General features: G+C 34.5%; 1 protein-coding gene across 1 annotated transcript; it reads right to left on the bottom strand.

Annotated features, from left to right (window-relative positions):
* On the bottom strand, positions 5,156 to 9,216 carry LOC18596059 (putative leucine-rich repeat receptor-like protein kinase At2g19210). Its single transcript, XM_007024309.2, has 13 exons — positions 9,138 to 9,216; positions 8,510 to 9,053; positions 7,959 to 8,422; positions 7,726 to 7,864; positions 7,561 to 7,632; positions 7,395 to 7,466; positions 7,233 to 7,313; positions 6,882 to 7,036; positions 6,534 to 6,754; positions 6,313 to 6,439; positions 6,149 to 6,211; positions 5,867 to 6,056; positions 5,156 to 5,769 (listed from the first exon to the last, which is right to left on the bottom strand). The coding sequence occupies exons 1-13, from the start codon at positions 9,214 to 9,216 to the stop codon at positions 5,355 to 5,357; spliced, it is 2,622 nt and encodes an 873-aa protein (XP_007024371.2). The 3' UTR covers positions 5,156 to 5,354.

Genomic DNA, 15,695 nt, shown 5'->3' with positions numbered 1-15,695 from the left:
TTGAAGGTTGGTGTTGGCTCCATTAGTTTTTTATGATAATAAAACATTCCCATTTATTTGTGTCTAATACCTTTACTTAACTGTGTAGGAAAATTAATATATGAAATTAATTAATTAACTCTTCAAAGAGTATATCAAAAGAAAAAGAGGGATAAAAATAACAAAATGCAACTATCTAAAAAGGAGGAAGCTTATTGGTGAAATAAGGAAGAATGTTGGTTGACCAAGTTTCAAATTGGAGGAATGACAGGCTGAAGAGTTTGAGAAACAGAACCAATTTAGTCGACCAAGTCAGTCGACTAACTGCTCTCTGCCAGAATCTGTAACCTGAAACAGAACCAACTTAGTCGACCAAGTCAGTCGACTAAGAGTTCTTTGTCTGCAATTTGAACCAGAACACTACAAGACAGATTAACGGCTATAACTCATCCTCAACTGTTTCCAATGGACATAAAACTGCCAAACTGTCATAAGAGTTACATCTCCAAGTATAAAAGGGTCTTTCAACAATTAAAAATAAGTTTTTTAGAAGCCTTGAATGAGATTTGAGCTATAGAGAGTTGAAAAATCAGAAAATCTTCACTACACTTGTCTGCACTTAAACGCTTACTCTTTGCATTTGTATTTTGCACTCAATCTTGTACCAATTAGATTAACCAGTGATCATAGGTACTTTCTTTTACTACTTTTCTTGTATTCTTAGAGTGAGGAAGTCACTCTAAGGGGTTGTTCAAGCTTGGGATAGCTTTATTGTTGTAGGTTGTGGTTGAGCCTTAGAAAACTACTTTGGGTTTTAGTTGAGCCCGTGAAAAATTAGTGTAAAAGGTTTTGGCTGAGCCTTGAAAAGCCATTGTAAAGCTTGGTGAAAGCTTGTGAATTTCACCGAATCTTAGTGGATTTGTTGAGAAAATTCTTGGTTGGATAATCAAGGTAGTGGATGTAGATCTTGGACCGAACCACTTTAAATTGTTGTGCATCTTGTACTCTGTTTTTATTTTCTTAAGTTCTGGAAATTAGTTCTTCATCTTGTTACGAGCCAAATTGTGCTATTCACCCCCCTTCTAGCACATATTATCGGGATCAATAGTTGGTAGTGAGGTAGGTGTGCCTATAGTTGCAGAGTATTTTGATATGTTTTTGGAGGAGTTACTAGTACCTCCCAAGAGAGAGATTGAGTTTTGTATTGATTTGGTATAGGATACTAGTTTAATATCCATATGACCATATCATATGGCATCAATAAAGCTCTAAGATCAATTGAAGGATTTCTTGTATATAGGTTATATACACCTTAATGTGTCAACATAGGGTGCACCGGTATTATTCATGAAGAAGAATAACAGATACTTAGATTGTGTATTTGTTACTGACAGTTGAATAAGGTAACGATAAAGAACAAATATTCTCTTTCACAAATTGATGATTTATTTGAACAGTTATAGGGAATTAAATGTTTCTCCAAGGTTGATCTTGACTTAAGCTACCACCAGTTTAGGATTAGGCAAGAGAACATGCCTAAGACTGAATTCCAAACTAAGTATGGTCACTGTGAAGTTTTTGTTATGTCTTATGGTCTTACAAATTCCTTGACAACCTTTATAAATATAATGAATTAGGTGTTCAAACCATACTTGGATAGATTTGTGGTGATGTTTGTTGATGATATTTTGGTGTAGTCGAGGAGTAAGGAGGAACACAAGCAACATCTGAGGATTGTGCTCCAAGTTTTGAGAGAGTATCAATTGCACACCAAATTCTCCAAGTGTGAGTTTTGGCTTGATAATATGAGCTTTTTGGGTCACGTGGTTTCCAATGATGGTGTTAAGGTTGACTTAAAAAACAATTGAAGCAATGGAGAAATGGCCAAAGCCTATGTCTGTGATAGAGATTCGTAGTTTTTTGGGATTGATTGGATATTTTTGATGGTTTGTAAAGGACTTTTCTAAACTTGCAACACCTATGACTAGACTAATTTAGAAAAATGTGAGTTTTAATGCTTCGAAGCATGTGAGGAGAGCTTTGGAAAGCTCAAGACTTGTCTTACTTTAGCTTTGATACTTAGCTTAATGCAAGATATGGGTGGATATATGATGTTTTGTATTGTGATGCCTCGAAAGTTGGATTAAGATTCATGTTGATGCAACAAGACAAAGTGATAACATATGCCTCGAGACAGTTGAAGAAGTATGAGCAGAATTATCCCATTCACAATTTAAAGATGGTAATCATTGTGTTTGCGTTGAAGATTTGGAGACATTATCTTTATGGCGATTCTTGTGAGATCTATATCGATTATAAGAGTTTTAAGTATATTTTTCAGTAAAGTGATCTTAGCCTTAGGCAATGTTGATGGAAAAAGTTGCTTAATTAAAGACTATGATTGCTCTATAGTAGCTTCTTTGAGTCGAAAATCTATGGGGAGTTTAGCCCATATATCAGTGAAAAGCAAATATTTGGTGCAAGGTATTCATGATTTTGGAGATATGGGATTGCATTTTAAGGTTAACGAGACTAATACTTTGATAGGGCATATTCGAGTTAGGCCAATGCTACTTGATCGCATCAAGGAAGCCCAAGATAAGGGTAAGTGGGTGACCAAGGCCCTAAAGAATGCCCAAGGGAGGAAAAGACAACACTTTGATAGAGATTCTGATGGTTTACCCTGTTATAGAGCTAAGGTGTATGTGTTAAACACGAATGGTTTCAGGAGAGAGACTTTAGAGGAGGCACATTTATCTGCTTATGTTGTACATCTGGTAACCACCAAGACGTATCATGACTTGAGACAGGTATATTGGTGGGAATGTCTAAAGAAAGATGTAGCAGAGTTTATAGTCAAGTGTTTTATGTATCAACAGGTTAAGGTAGAGCATCAGAGACGAGTAAGATTACTACAACCTTTACTTGTACCCAAGTGGAAATTGGTACACATCTTGATGGATTTTGTGACAAGACTACCTTGTACAAGTAATAGGTGCTATTTCATTTGGGTTATAGTTGAAATATTGATTAAATCCACTGATTTTCTATAGATGAAGACCAACTATGGAGTGGCATAGTATGCGATATTGTATATTGATGAGATTGTGTGATTGTAAGGAATTCTAGTTACTATAGTCTCTTGTAGGGGAGCTCAATTCAATAGTTGATTTTAGGGGAAATTTTAGAAAATTTTGGGAACTAAGTTAAATTTTAGCACTACTTTGCACCCTTAGATAGAGGGATAGACTTGGAGAACCATACAAACTTTAGAGGATATGTTACGAGCTTGAGTTGTTGATTTTGAAATTACATGGGATCGACACTTTCCCTTGGTGGAATTTGCTTATAATAATAGCTATATGTGAGTGTAGAGATGGCGCTCTATGAGACCTTATAGGGGCGAAAGTGTAGATAGCACATTTGTTGGTTTGAGGTTGGTGAACAAAAACTCCTTAGACCAAAAATGGTTCAGGAGACCACCGACAAGATACAGATGATTCGAGAAAAGATGTTGGTGGCACAAAGCCCACAAAAGTCATATGTAGACCATAGATGTAGAGACTTGGAGTTTTAGGTGGGTGATCATGTGTTTTTAAGAGTGTTGCTGATTAAGGCAATTATGAGATTTGGCAAGAAAGGCAAGTTGAGTCCAAGGTATATTGGACCATTTGAGGTTCTAGATAGAGTTGGCATAGTAACTTATAGATTGTCCACCCTTGGACCTCTCTAGCATTCATCTAATGTTTCACGTGTTCGTTCTTGACAAGTACAACCTCGACTTATCTGACGTGATTTAGTATAAGGAGATTCAATTGGGAGACGACTTATCGTATGAGGAGTTATCGGTGGAGATCTTAGATATGCAAGTTAAAAGACTTGTTTCCAAGAATGTAGCCTTAGTGAAGGTTTTACGACACAACCACTCTAGTGAGGAGGTGACTTGGGAAGCTGAGGATAAGATGCAGATGAAGTATCCACATTTGTTCCAGAATTAGAGGTTAGTTACCATTTGATTTAAATTTGAAGACAAATTTTCTTGAGGAGGAGAGAATTTGAAACTCTGACTTGGAATTAAGGTTAGAAACATAACTTAATTAGCTTGGTGAACTAACAATTAAATATTTCTCTTTTGAAATTCTGAACATTTACAGCCTAGAAATGCTTGTTTTAATAAATAAATAAGTCTAGAAAGATAAGACCTAAAGAGGGTCAAATGGCTTGGTTTCATACTTAAAATAAGCATTATGTGCTGTAAACATCGATCCCTTTAAATGAGGTATCAATACTTGAAACCCAAAAAGGCTTCCTAATGAACAAGTAACTTGTTCATGAAGTATTGATACCTTTGCCCAGAAAGGATAAGTATCAATACCTATACCCAAGGTAAATACCATCTTTATTAGACCTTTCATTAGAGGTGCCCCGTGCTTAAGTCCTTTATAAAATGTGTCAAGGAAAAAATTCATGATAAGTCTTGCTAGCTTTAGATATTAACATCAAGTTATTATTCATGTGAGTAATACGTAAGACATAAGATAGATGAAGTGATATAGTGTGTGATGGAATAAGGGTAGAGCCACTGTGTTTAATAGACAACCTGTGCCATCTCCCACAATGAGTTCATCTAGGCTAACATAATCAGTGTATGAAGATAAGTTGTGCAAGTTGGAGGTGACATGGTGAGAGACTATTGAGTCTAGTATCTAGATTTGATTAATTGCTAGTTTGATGGAAGTGAAGTTGGCGACTGGTTGTTTGGTCATTCCTCTAATGCTGCGGTAAGTTTTTTATTTGTGTCCTGTTCTATCACAATATTGGCACACTGGTTTGGCATTTGTAAATTCATGATGAATTAAATTTCCTCATTTAATACTGAAAATTACCTTTGTTGGAGTAACGGCCTCAGGTGTGACCTCCTCTCACAGTGGAAGGATAGTTGAATTTCTTAACATAGTCACCTGTGACAGTTGGGATGGAATTGCATCATCCTGCTTGATTATGTTTACGACGTCACTGAACTTGTCATGGAGCACTTAAAATGTGATGATGGATTCTCTAACTCTAATGGCTGTTGAAATCTCTTTGTATTCTACCCGGAGACCATTTAAGATGAAAATTACCAAATCATCTTCTACCATCTAAGTTAAAAAACTACATTACCAAGTTTAGTGTCTGCTAATTATTTATGTACATGGCTTAATTTCTTGAAAGTGTTTTTATGTGTGTACAAGTACAAAATTACAAACACGTAGCCCAGGAGAAAACTTTCGTAAAGATACTTGATAGTACGACTTTTGGTGTGGATGAAGCCAACAAGCAACAAAGCTCGAGAGACCACAAATATGTTGAATTGTCACATAGTTTCCCCCTAATCACCTTGCCAGAGGAGTTATTTCAGAACCAAGATTCATGGATATCATGCCAATTGATTCTTGTGATTCATCTTCGTTGACTCCTCTGGTCCTCTTTATCTCGGCTAGCAAACAGTCGCTTAATTCCGTTACCACATAATTCATAGTTGGCCTTTTCGTGGAGGCAGGAGATAAGCAAGCCATTGCCACTTCTATTGCTTTCCATACAGAATTTATTTCAAAATTTCCTTGCAACCTCGAATCGACAATGTTTTCAATGTCCCCGTTGGACAACATGGAACCAACCCAATGACTTATGTGAGTAGGCTCATCTATGGTTCTTGTAATCACAGGCCGGTTTGTTATGATTTCCAAAAGAACTACCCCAAAGCTATAAACGTCACTTTTCTCTGTCAACCTGTTTGATGTAGAATACCTGCATGCCAAGCATGTAAACTAACAAATTTGCAGCAACAAATGATGTGGAAAAGAGATCAGAAATTAACATTCATCTCAAAACAAGATGTACTTACTCAGGATCAAGGTACCCAGGGGTACCGGCAACGACAGTGGAGACATGAGAGCCACCTTCGATTGGAAAAGTTTTTGATAGCCCGAAATCAGATAGTTTAGCTTGCAAGTTTTCAGTTAATAGGATGTTGGTAGACTTTACATCTCTGTGGATTATGGGTGGTTTGCAACCATGGTGTAAATACTCCAGTCCTGTATTTTCATTTGTTTTTTGTATATTTGGTTATTAAAATAAAAAAAATAAATAAATAAACTGTAGAAATTATAGGTAAACTCATGCCAACCTTGTGCTGCCTCCAGCGCTATTCCAAGTCTTCCTTCCCAATTCAATAAACTGCTACTGCTATCTAAATTCATAAGAAGTGAGTTAATAAAATCTTCTTCTTCTTCTTTTGTTTAAATAAATAATGAAATGAAAAGTATAGTAATTGACTTAACGAGTTCAAACCTGAGAGATACTCTGCTAAGTTCCCTTTGGCCATGTACTCGTAGATTAGCCCCAAGTTAGTGCCATCATCGCAATATCCAATAAGCGAAGTCAAATTTCTATGATGTACCCTCAAAAGAAGCTCCACCTATATATAGTCATAAATTCAAACCCAAATGTTAATTAGTTTAATATGTAATTAATGAGGTCAAACTTTAGTACTAGTACTCAGGCTCTTATACCTCAGCTTCAAACTGCTTATACCCTTGAATAGATGATTTTGATAGCATCTTGACTGCTACTTGAGTGTCTCCTAAGCAACCGAGGAAAACTGTTCCAAATCCTCCTTTGCCAATAACTCTCTCAAAATTATTTGTGATCTTTTGGACATCTGAGAATGTAAATTGCCGATTCTTTAACTCCTTATGCTGGTATGGTTTTCTAGAGCCCAAATCCAATTTGCCTGCTGATGATAACGTTAAAATAAGTTCAATATGCATACAACTATTGAGAAAATCATTGGTAATAGCATGAAATGGTTCAATTTAATGTTTCTTAAATCCACCATTTTTTTGTAAGGTTGGTTCTACCTGATGGTTTTGTCCTTTTAAACCACCATAGGAGAGCCGAAGCAATTATGAGGAAAGAAAGCACTGACGCAACTGATGCTACTACTGGAACCACTGCACTGTTCTTCTTCTTCGAGCATGATTCCCATGTACAAGGAATTTGATTTCCTTCCACGCTTAATGATCAATTCAGTTGACAAGGAGAAAAAGCAAGACTTGGATTACAGGGGCTAATAATTGTCATCCGGAACCAATCCTAATTTCTAATAATTAAACCTCTCATGTAGTAAATTTGTTTTGATTTTAGCTAAAGAGGTAAGTAAAAGAAACTCAAGGAAATTAAACATTCATAATCATAAATTAAAAGCATACTTCAATTGTAGCAAACCCCTGTTTGACCTGTCAATGAGTCCTGTGGGAACTGAACCATTAAGTGCGTTTCCTTCCAAGTTTCTACAAAGATAGAGAAGAAATGTTCTTTGACTCCTTAATCAAAATTTATGTTTTTCAAGTATAAAATCTCAAATAACTTACAACAGACTCAGAGATTGCAGTTGAGTTAGAAACTCAGGCACTGGTCCAGTCAAATTATTGTTTGATAAGTCCCTGATATTGTAATAGAAATAGGTAAGCCTAATTTCTCCTCCATCATCATTATGGGACGATTGCTTCTTATTTCATATGAGATGAAGACACTTACAGATATAGTAATTGAGTGAGATTAACGATGTAGGGAGGTATCTCTCCACTCAAACTGCTAGAGGATAAATTCCTGATTTCATGAACAATAGTTTTATTAACAATAACAATGAAATTATTTGAAAGAAAATTAGAGGCTAAGTTGAACTTCAAGGCATAGACTTACAAAGATATGATCCTAGGTGGATTGGAGTCCTCATAACTGCAATTAAGACCTTCCCATGAGTATTTTTGTGGAGCACAAGGATCACCTTGCCAGTTTCTCTTCAATCCATACATTGATTTAATATTCACGATCGCATTAACTATCATATATTTGTGAAAACAGTAGTGATATTAATTATCCGGAATGATAGGTATGAAGAGAGAATATTATATCATTAGTTTTAGAGAACATACCATCTTTTTCAACTGTTTGTGACTGTATGAGTTCCTTTACACGATAAGCCTCAAGGGCATTAATGATGGGCGGAAGGGTTGAACCTCTGGTTCTTACCATTGAAAACTGACCTCCTTTTACTGCTGATAGGCTTTGTATAGTGTCTGCCCGCAAATATGTAGGACTATAAGCTTGGAACCAAAGCTTGTCATTAACATAGATGATGAACTCTCTGGACTGGTTAGCTTGGAGCTCTTCAATTTCTGCGACGTGCACGTACAAATAAAATTGGGCACTGGAATCAGAATCTTGGACGGAAAAATTCAAGGGTTGACTTGCGTTTGCTGGTATGCTAGCAGTCCTCATGGCAAGCAATGGTGGTTGGTAATCGCTGTTACTTGAAATGAGAGAAGAGGTGCTTATTTGTCCCAAATCATTTCTTTGGTAAGGCTGCCAGATACGATCGTAAACATCTTGCGGAAACCTGAGGCAAATATTGCTCATTAACTAGGAAAGAAGTATCCAAATTTATTTTTCTTTTATTCACCACAAGTTTCGGTAAATGACATACCTGAATGTAGCATTAGATGTTGAACCAAAATCATCCCTTAAGAAAAATTCCAGTGCTTCTGTTGCAGACTGAGTGTTGTAGGTTGTGTTTTTCAAAAGCCTTAACTCTAATGCTGATATGAAAGGTATTCCTTTCCCAGTGTTGACAAGACAGACATGCAAATAATTTGATTGAAGAACTTGAATGATTTCCTTGAATATAGCAGTAGATGCATTTTGAAATACCATTGTAGCCCACAAATTAGGTCCTAAGTATAGATCGAATTCCGGTGCTTCATTTTTTGCATTATAGTTTCCATACATGAAACCTGTTCTGATTAAATATTTTTCACCCTTTGTGAGGTTTATCATGTAACAGTTTCGGTCTCCTTCAGGGAAACTTCTGAGATACTCTAGTACCTGTCGCTGCATGCCTGAATTGAATTCAGGTAGCCTATTGCTTATGCCAGTTTGGATGTATGGTGCATCTGAAGTATAATTTATGCCTGTTGTGCTTTCATTGTAGCTTGAACCTTCTGGCAACCCGCAATCTAAGCTAATGAACCCTGGGAAGAAGCATGGGAAGGCCTGAGTAATTTGGTTAGTTAAAGAGAATTGGAATTGCTATCCAGAGAGTTAGATGGGCTAACCTGATTGATCCTGTGCATGAATGATCAGAAATGCCAGAGCAAAGCTGCTAAACAATAGGAAATGCTTTATCTTCCCCATCTGACTCTTCAACTTTTCACATTTGAGAGCAAAGAAGTAGTTAGTATCTTATAACTTAGATAACACATAAGAACTAAGTACCATAAGGAAACGATAATTTTTTTTGAAAGGTCGTAAGGAAACGATATACTGGTATAAAAAACTTGGTCAATTGTTTTTGTAGCTACTTTAAACATGAAAAGTATTTTTGTTTTTTTAAGTTGAAGTCTTACTGTATTATATGTTTTACAACATATTTTTGTCAGGCCTTCCTTATCTGTGGGTAGAGTTTCATGTTTGATTTCTCTGTTGAATATGGAAATTGGCACACAGACAAATATGACTCAGATCATTAAACAAGGAATTTAGGCAGTAATAAGTAAACGGTCTTAGCAACTTGTATTTTTCAATGGCGTGCTTGGGAGAAGACTTTGTTTAATAATGGTTTATTCATTATGCCTGATGTAAAACGCGAACTCCCATTTGTTCCTTGATTGTTACTATATTAATTTAAAAATTAAATGAAATATTATACCTAGACTTATGTGATGATTAATTAATGTTGTGCAACGATTAGTAAAAACTTTGCTGATGACACACAAGGAAATTTTTAAAAACAATTAGAATTCCCATGAGTTGAACAAGTACTTGATGTAATAGAAGGGGCATTATTCATTCTCATTAATCTAAAGAAAAGCTTGGGATGTGACACACTATTTTGACTAAGTTATTCTTCTTGTCATTATTAGTGTATTTTCAAAATAAAAGATAATCTCTTTAAATGAAAAGTTATCTTTCAAGGTAGTTATTGAAACAATACTTTTATCTAAATGTTATATCTTATAAAATGCAAAAGTGTTTTTCAGATAAAATGATACATTGATGAAAGAGTTGTGTCACAATTGTAAGTCTATATAAAGGACTTGCTACCAATCATTTTGACACATCAAAACAAATAAGACAAGAGCAAAACAATAAAGAGAGATAGAAGTGTTATATTTTGAAAATAAGCATAAACACTTGAGTTCTTATCATCTATCAAAAGAATCCAAATTCTTTGTAATCTACTTACTGCAAAAAAATAAGCTTTAAGACTAAACAACTTTACAAATCTTCGGATATATCTAATGATCTATTCTTGTAAAGTGCAAAGGCAAAGTTAAATATTAGCTTCATTATATCTTTAGGGCTATTCACATAATTCTTTTTTTGCATATCGAGTGGTGGGGGTGAAATAAGTCTTAAAAAAAATGTCTATTGAAAGGTTTACCTTGAAGTCAATTTTGTCAGTTCCTTAAATTCCATTTAAACCCCATTTGCACTAACAATTTTAAGACTTATTTTTTGTGGAATTGGAATTCAAAATCACTTCACTAAAGAGATGGATACCAACATTTGTCAAGCTAGAACACGTTGAAAAAAAATTTTATGGACAAGATTTATTTGTGGCAAAATGGTTTTACACCTAATTATAAGATAAGTTTTCTTTGCTTATTTGATATGAATATGAATGGTATCATGTTTGATATGCATAGTGAACGTATATTGGTTGAAAATAAGTATTTTGTCAGATCCATAAATGATCGTTTTGTTATGAATCAATTTCATGATCTTGAATTCATGCTTAATACACTACCAAAAAACAAGCTTTTTCTGACAAAATTTTTTATTGAAAAAAGTTTGAATTCCATTGAAAATGTCTTTTTCATATGGATTTCCAATGGAAAAATCCATTAGAAATTTCGTGCGTAAAGCATTGTTAGAAATACCTTTTCTTGAAAATTTTCAACGAAAAATTTCGTCATAAAATTTCATGAAAAAAAGTGTATAATTCAGCAGCTGTATCGTATCAATTCCGTTGGAAAAGCATTTCGAACAAAATTTCATAGGAAATTTCTGACAAAATTTCCATGGGAAATACATTTCCAACAGAATATTTCATAGAAAAAAGACTTCCCACAAAATTTCGTTGGAAATTTTCCATAGAATTTTCGTTGAAAATTCATTTCCAACAAAAAATTTCGTGAAAAATTTCCAACAGAAGTTTCCATCGATGATGCATTTCCAACAAAATTTCTATTGTTCCGTCAGTAATGCCTTTCCAACAGAAATTACCAACTAAAATTTTGGTACTATCAATTGGCATCCATAATTCACATTTAAAATTTATAAGAGGCACACATTAAAATCTAAAATTCAAAATCAATTTCATGCAATTAAAAATCGTAATTAACATTATATCTAAAAATGTCAAACAAATATAAATACAAAGCTAAATATGCTATCATATGTCATACTAAAAAAATATTCAAAGACCAACAACGGAAAAGATGTTACTACATTGCTGTGTGTTGCACTAAGTATAACTATAATAGGCACTCAAGTATCAAACTCATGTACGTGAAGGCGTGTAGTTTCCATCTCTCCAATATCTTCAATACACATGAGTGCTTGTTGTCAATTCCACGTTCGTTTAAGAGGTCAAGTGCTACCACAATTATGCCACCTGAAATTTTTAACAAGAAACGTAGCAAAAGGAGTTTAACAGAATCAACCTTAGTCTTAGGAAAAACAATCACTTAAAAACACAATGCATACAAATTTAAAAATTTGTGCTTGCACTACTACAAGGAAAATAGTTATATTATCTTCATTTGAAATGCAAAAATCAATGATTTACTTCACTTCAAATGAAAAACGAAGGGAAAGTGCCATAAAGCTTTATTGTTATATAGGATGAATATAACATAAGATTTCCAACAATTAGATGAAGATTAGTACCTATTGCCAACATTGGATCTACCACAAAAACTCGAGATCCTTCAGGAAATTTTTCAGGCAACCTACAGTAGACATTAACATAAGTTACACACACACCCTAACATAAAATAAAAACAATGCATAATGAGCCCCAACTAGAACTCAAGCTTGCACTGAAGCAAAGCAAAAGGATGAAATAGAGCTGGACTAAAATAGGATGGAACAACTCAAAAATGGTTTTCTACTACACAAAAACGAATCTTCAACTGAAAGGTAACACTCCAATTTATTATGCTTTCAAAATACTAGGGGGTAGGAACCATATAAACAAAGAGAAGTGAAGTAAATTCTTACTTATTTAGATAAACTGTCGGCAAAAGTGTCTCTTCATCTCTACTTACCCCTGCATTCACAAACCATGAATAATCATAAGCAACTAAACTGGTTGGCCATATAAAGAACATGAAGGAATAAGGCTACAGTCTTGAAGACTAAGTAGTAACAAAAGCCAAAATACAGAAACTTTCGAACAAATGAACTGTCCTACTTTTCATGAGTTAGTGGGTGGAGTGGGAAAACTTAACGATTGTAAAAACAATATAAAAAATATATCAATATGCACTATCTCTCCTCTCATGCTTTATATGTAATTGACAATATATATATATATGCACTATCCCAAATAATTGACAATATATATCACTTATACCGGTAATTGGCTTATACAGCTCAGTATGGACTATTGAACAGACCAAAAGAAGTGTTGATACTCTTGATATTACTAAAGAATATTAAAAATTATAAGTTATTACTGCGTCAAATTTTATAGCATCATCTACACAAAAAAGCACCCCCAAAGCCACAAACTTAGTAAGACATATGTGTAATAATATTATTATCTCCCAACCTGTACCAATTTATAAAATAATTTTATAGAACATCAAATTCATGAAGAACACAAGCATCCTTGATTAAAGCATGAAATTGGTCATATGAAAAACATCCAATTCAAGATAAAAAGTTCTCACCAGATTTTTCCTCTGTGGATTTTGGCTTGGTGCAGGGGGTTTCTGCATTATGCAAAGAAGCAAATTTGTTCCTGTATCTAAGTATCATGATGAAAAATGCCACCTTAAGACTTTACAAAAACACAAGTAGAATAAGCAGGACAACAATACCCAGATTCCCACTTTAATCTTTGACTACAAAACTTGGATTTTAGAAATTGTTTATAGGCTAGTGGAAACTAAGCTTGAGACCGTATATCATTGGTTCACTTATTCTTTTGGCTCACACATATTTCAACTTCAGTAAGCAGAAGTAGAATGTTAAGCTCATCTCTTTATCCGAACATAAGTCAATGGGAAAGCACTAAGCCAAGAAATTTCCCATAATATATGCAAAAGGATGAAGCAAAATTCAAACATCCAATCAACATACATGAAAAGTTATTGGATTTCAATAATAAAGAAACAAAAAAATCAAGCAAGATTGTGGGTACCATACCTTTGTGTCTTTTGAAACATGCTAGAGAACAACTGGGAAGTAATGGAAAAAGAAAAGAATAAAATAAAAAATACTCAGACAAAATGGGTAAGAAGAGAGAGAGCGGGCAGAACTTACTAAGGAAAAAGACAAGAGGAGCACTTGTACTTGGATTGAGCCTGGTTGCAAACTTGACACTGCCGTGAAGGGCCTCCCATTCTACCTCTTCCATAGATAACAAAGCAACAACCTACTTAATATAATAAGGTTTGGTTAAAGAGCTAAAAGTTAACCTAAGAAGATCAAAACAGCTATTGATCTTAGGAGGAAGATAGTTATGAGAATGAAAATTTGGCAAAGAGGATGTTAGCGAGGCGCACGGGTCAGCAAGGGGCGGCAAGAGGTGGCAAGAGGCAAGGCAGGGTAAGCGACAGGGTGACATGGCATGCGAGTCCAACCCTAGCCAACCATCGAACCAGCATGCAGACGAGGGGTTCCAGTGCGCACACAATAGGGCAAGCTGTGAAGGGGCTCCGCATTGCCTTGCCTCAACGGGCTTGGCTCGCTGATGTAGAGCGCAAGGCCCACGCATGTGTAGGCTGTGTGCAGGCTTCCTGTGCACCAGCTACTCGCATTCGCTACTAGGCTGCGCACATCACATTAGCGGGCTGCGCCCCCGCACATTGGACCGCACTAGCAGCACAACCAGCGTGGGTGCCACGCGGCAAGGGAAACTTAGCTCCTAAAAATTAGGCGCCCCACTAAGGCAACCGCACAACAGCGCACCCCTAAAGCAGGTTGCGCACAGCGCACCCACAGGGCCTGCACGCCTACGGTGCATAGTACACCCCTAGGGAGCACATACTTACTGTGCACCCCAGGGCGCACCACTACCGGACTAGCACTCCAAAGGTAGATCCAGTCGAGATGAGCCGCACGGGCTGTATAGGGGCCGCATTCTTTAGCCTGAAGTTAGGGTTGGAAACTTGCTCACCAAGTTAGGGAATGTTTTCCTAGTTATATGTTACGTGCACACCAAGGCAACCTAAGTTAGATATTTTTTTATTTTATTTTACTTGCACTCCAAGTAGGCTAAGGGTTATATATAGTTACCTTAAGTAAACTTTTCTTTCTATCAAGCAATTTACTTTGTGTTTAGATCTTAGATATTTTGTTTTTCTCTGATTTGAGTAATATTACTTATTTATTCTCCCTAATCTATTTTTTCATATTCATTTACTTTACATTTTCACGCCAATCATCAATAAATCTCGTTTAGGCTTGTATAGTCTTACGAACACGAGACTAGAACACCACACGAAACTTGATTAAAATTCCAAGCCCGTGACACAGGGGATGAGCCTAGGGTGGGTAAGATTGAAAATTTGGGGGAAAAGTTGGGCATGAAGGCCTTGTTACATAGTATTTGAAATGGGCTTTTTATTAGATAGTTATAATTTCAATAATTCTCAACAGGAAGTTGGCAGATCTTTGGAATTTTCTTTTTCAATGCTTGAGTTCAAGTCCTACCACAATTATATATATATATATATATATATTATATGAACCATTAGTATTAATATACTTACTATAATATAAAAAAAATTTATAAAGAAACATAGTATATTATATATTAATTAATATTATCAAATATATAATACTATTTTGTTGTTTATATAATATATATTGTTTATTAGTTATTAAATAAGTATGTTATTTGTTAAATGTAAATTACTTCAATATCAATATATATAAGTTATATATTTATATTACATAGTATATTATTTAATTTAAATTTACTATCAATTCTTCTTAATTTATATTAACTAATAATAGTATACATCAAGTATTATTATTTTTGTATACCTTATATGGTTATATATAATATCGTACTCATCAATTCAATTATTAAAATTATAATATGAAATTAATCGTAAAGAATGACGCACTTACTCCAATTTAGAATTATCTTACATGAATATAATCAATGTGAAGCATAATGTTATATTATTTTATTATATACATATTAATGACACAAATTATATGTTATAATATTATATGTATATATTACAAAGTTTGTATAACTAATAACTAATTGCAAACAATATGTTATGAAAATTAAAGTAATAATTACTAATAAAGTTATTAAATGTAATCATATAAATAAAATTTATTATAAGCTAACATATAAAATATAGGTGTAATAATTATAACATATTAATATATATGTAAGATATTTAATATCTCATATATAT

This window comes from Theobroma cacao, chromosome 6, assembly GCF_000208745.1.
Source record: "Theobroma cacao cultivar B97-61/B2 chromosome 6, Criollo_cocoa_genome_V2, whole genome shotgun sequence".
Classification (NCBI taxonomy): Eukaryota; Viridiplantae; Streptophyta; class Magnoliopsida; order Malvales; family Malvaceae; genus Theobroma; species Theobroma cacao.
This window is presented reverse-complemented; position numbering and strand designations above follow the sequence as displayed.

Excerpts from the sequence above, each read along its gene's own strand:
- LOC18596059 (XM_007024309.2), bottom strand. The coding sequence starts at position 9,216 with ATGGGGAAGATAAAGCATTTCCTATTGTTTAGCAGCTTTGCTCTGGCA. Across the intron at positions 7,314-7,394 it reads CTGCAATCTCTGAGTCTGTT|AAACTTGGAAGGAAACGCAC; the intron begins GTAAGTTATTTG and ends CTATCTTTGTAG. Across the intron at positions 6,057-6,148 it reads AGCGCTGGAGGCAGCACAAG|GACTGGAGTATTTACACCAT; the intron begins GTTGGCATGAGT and ends ATGAAAATACAG.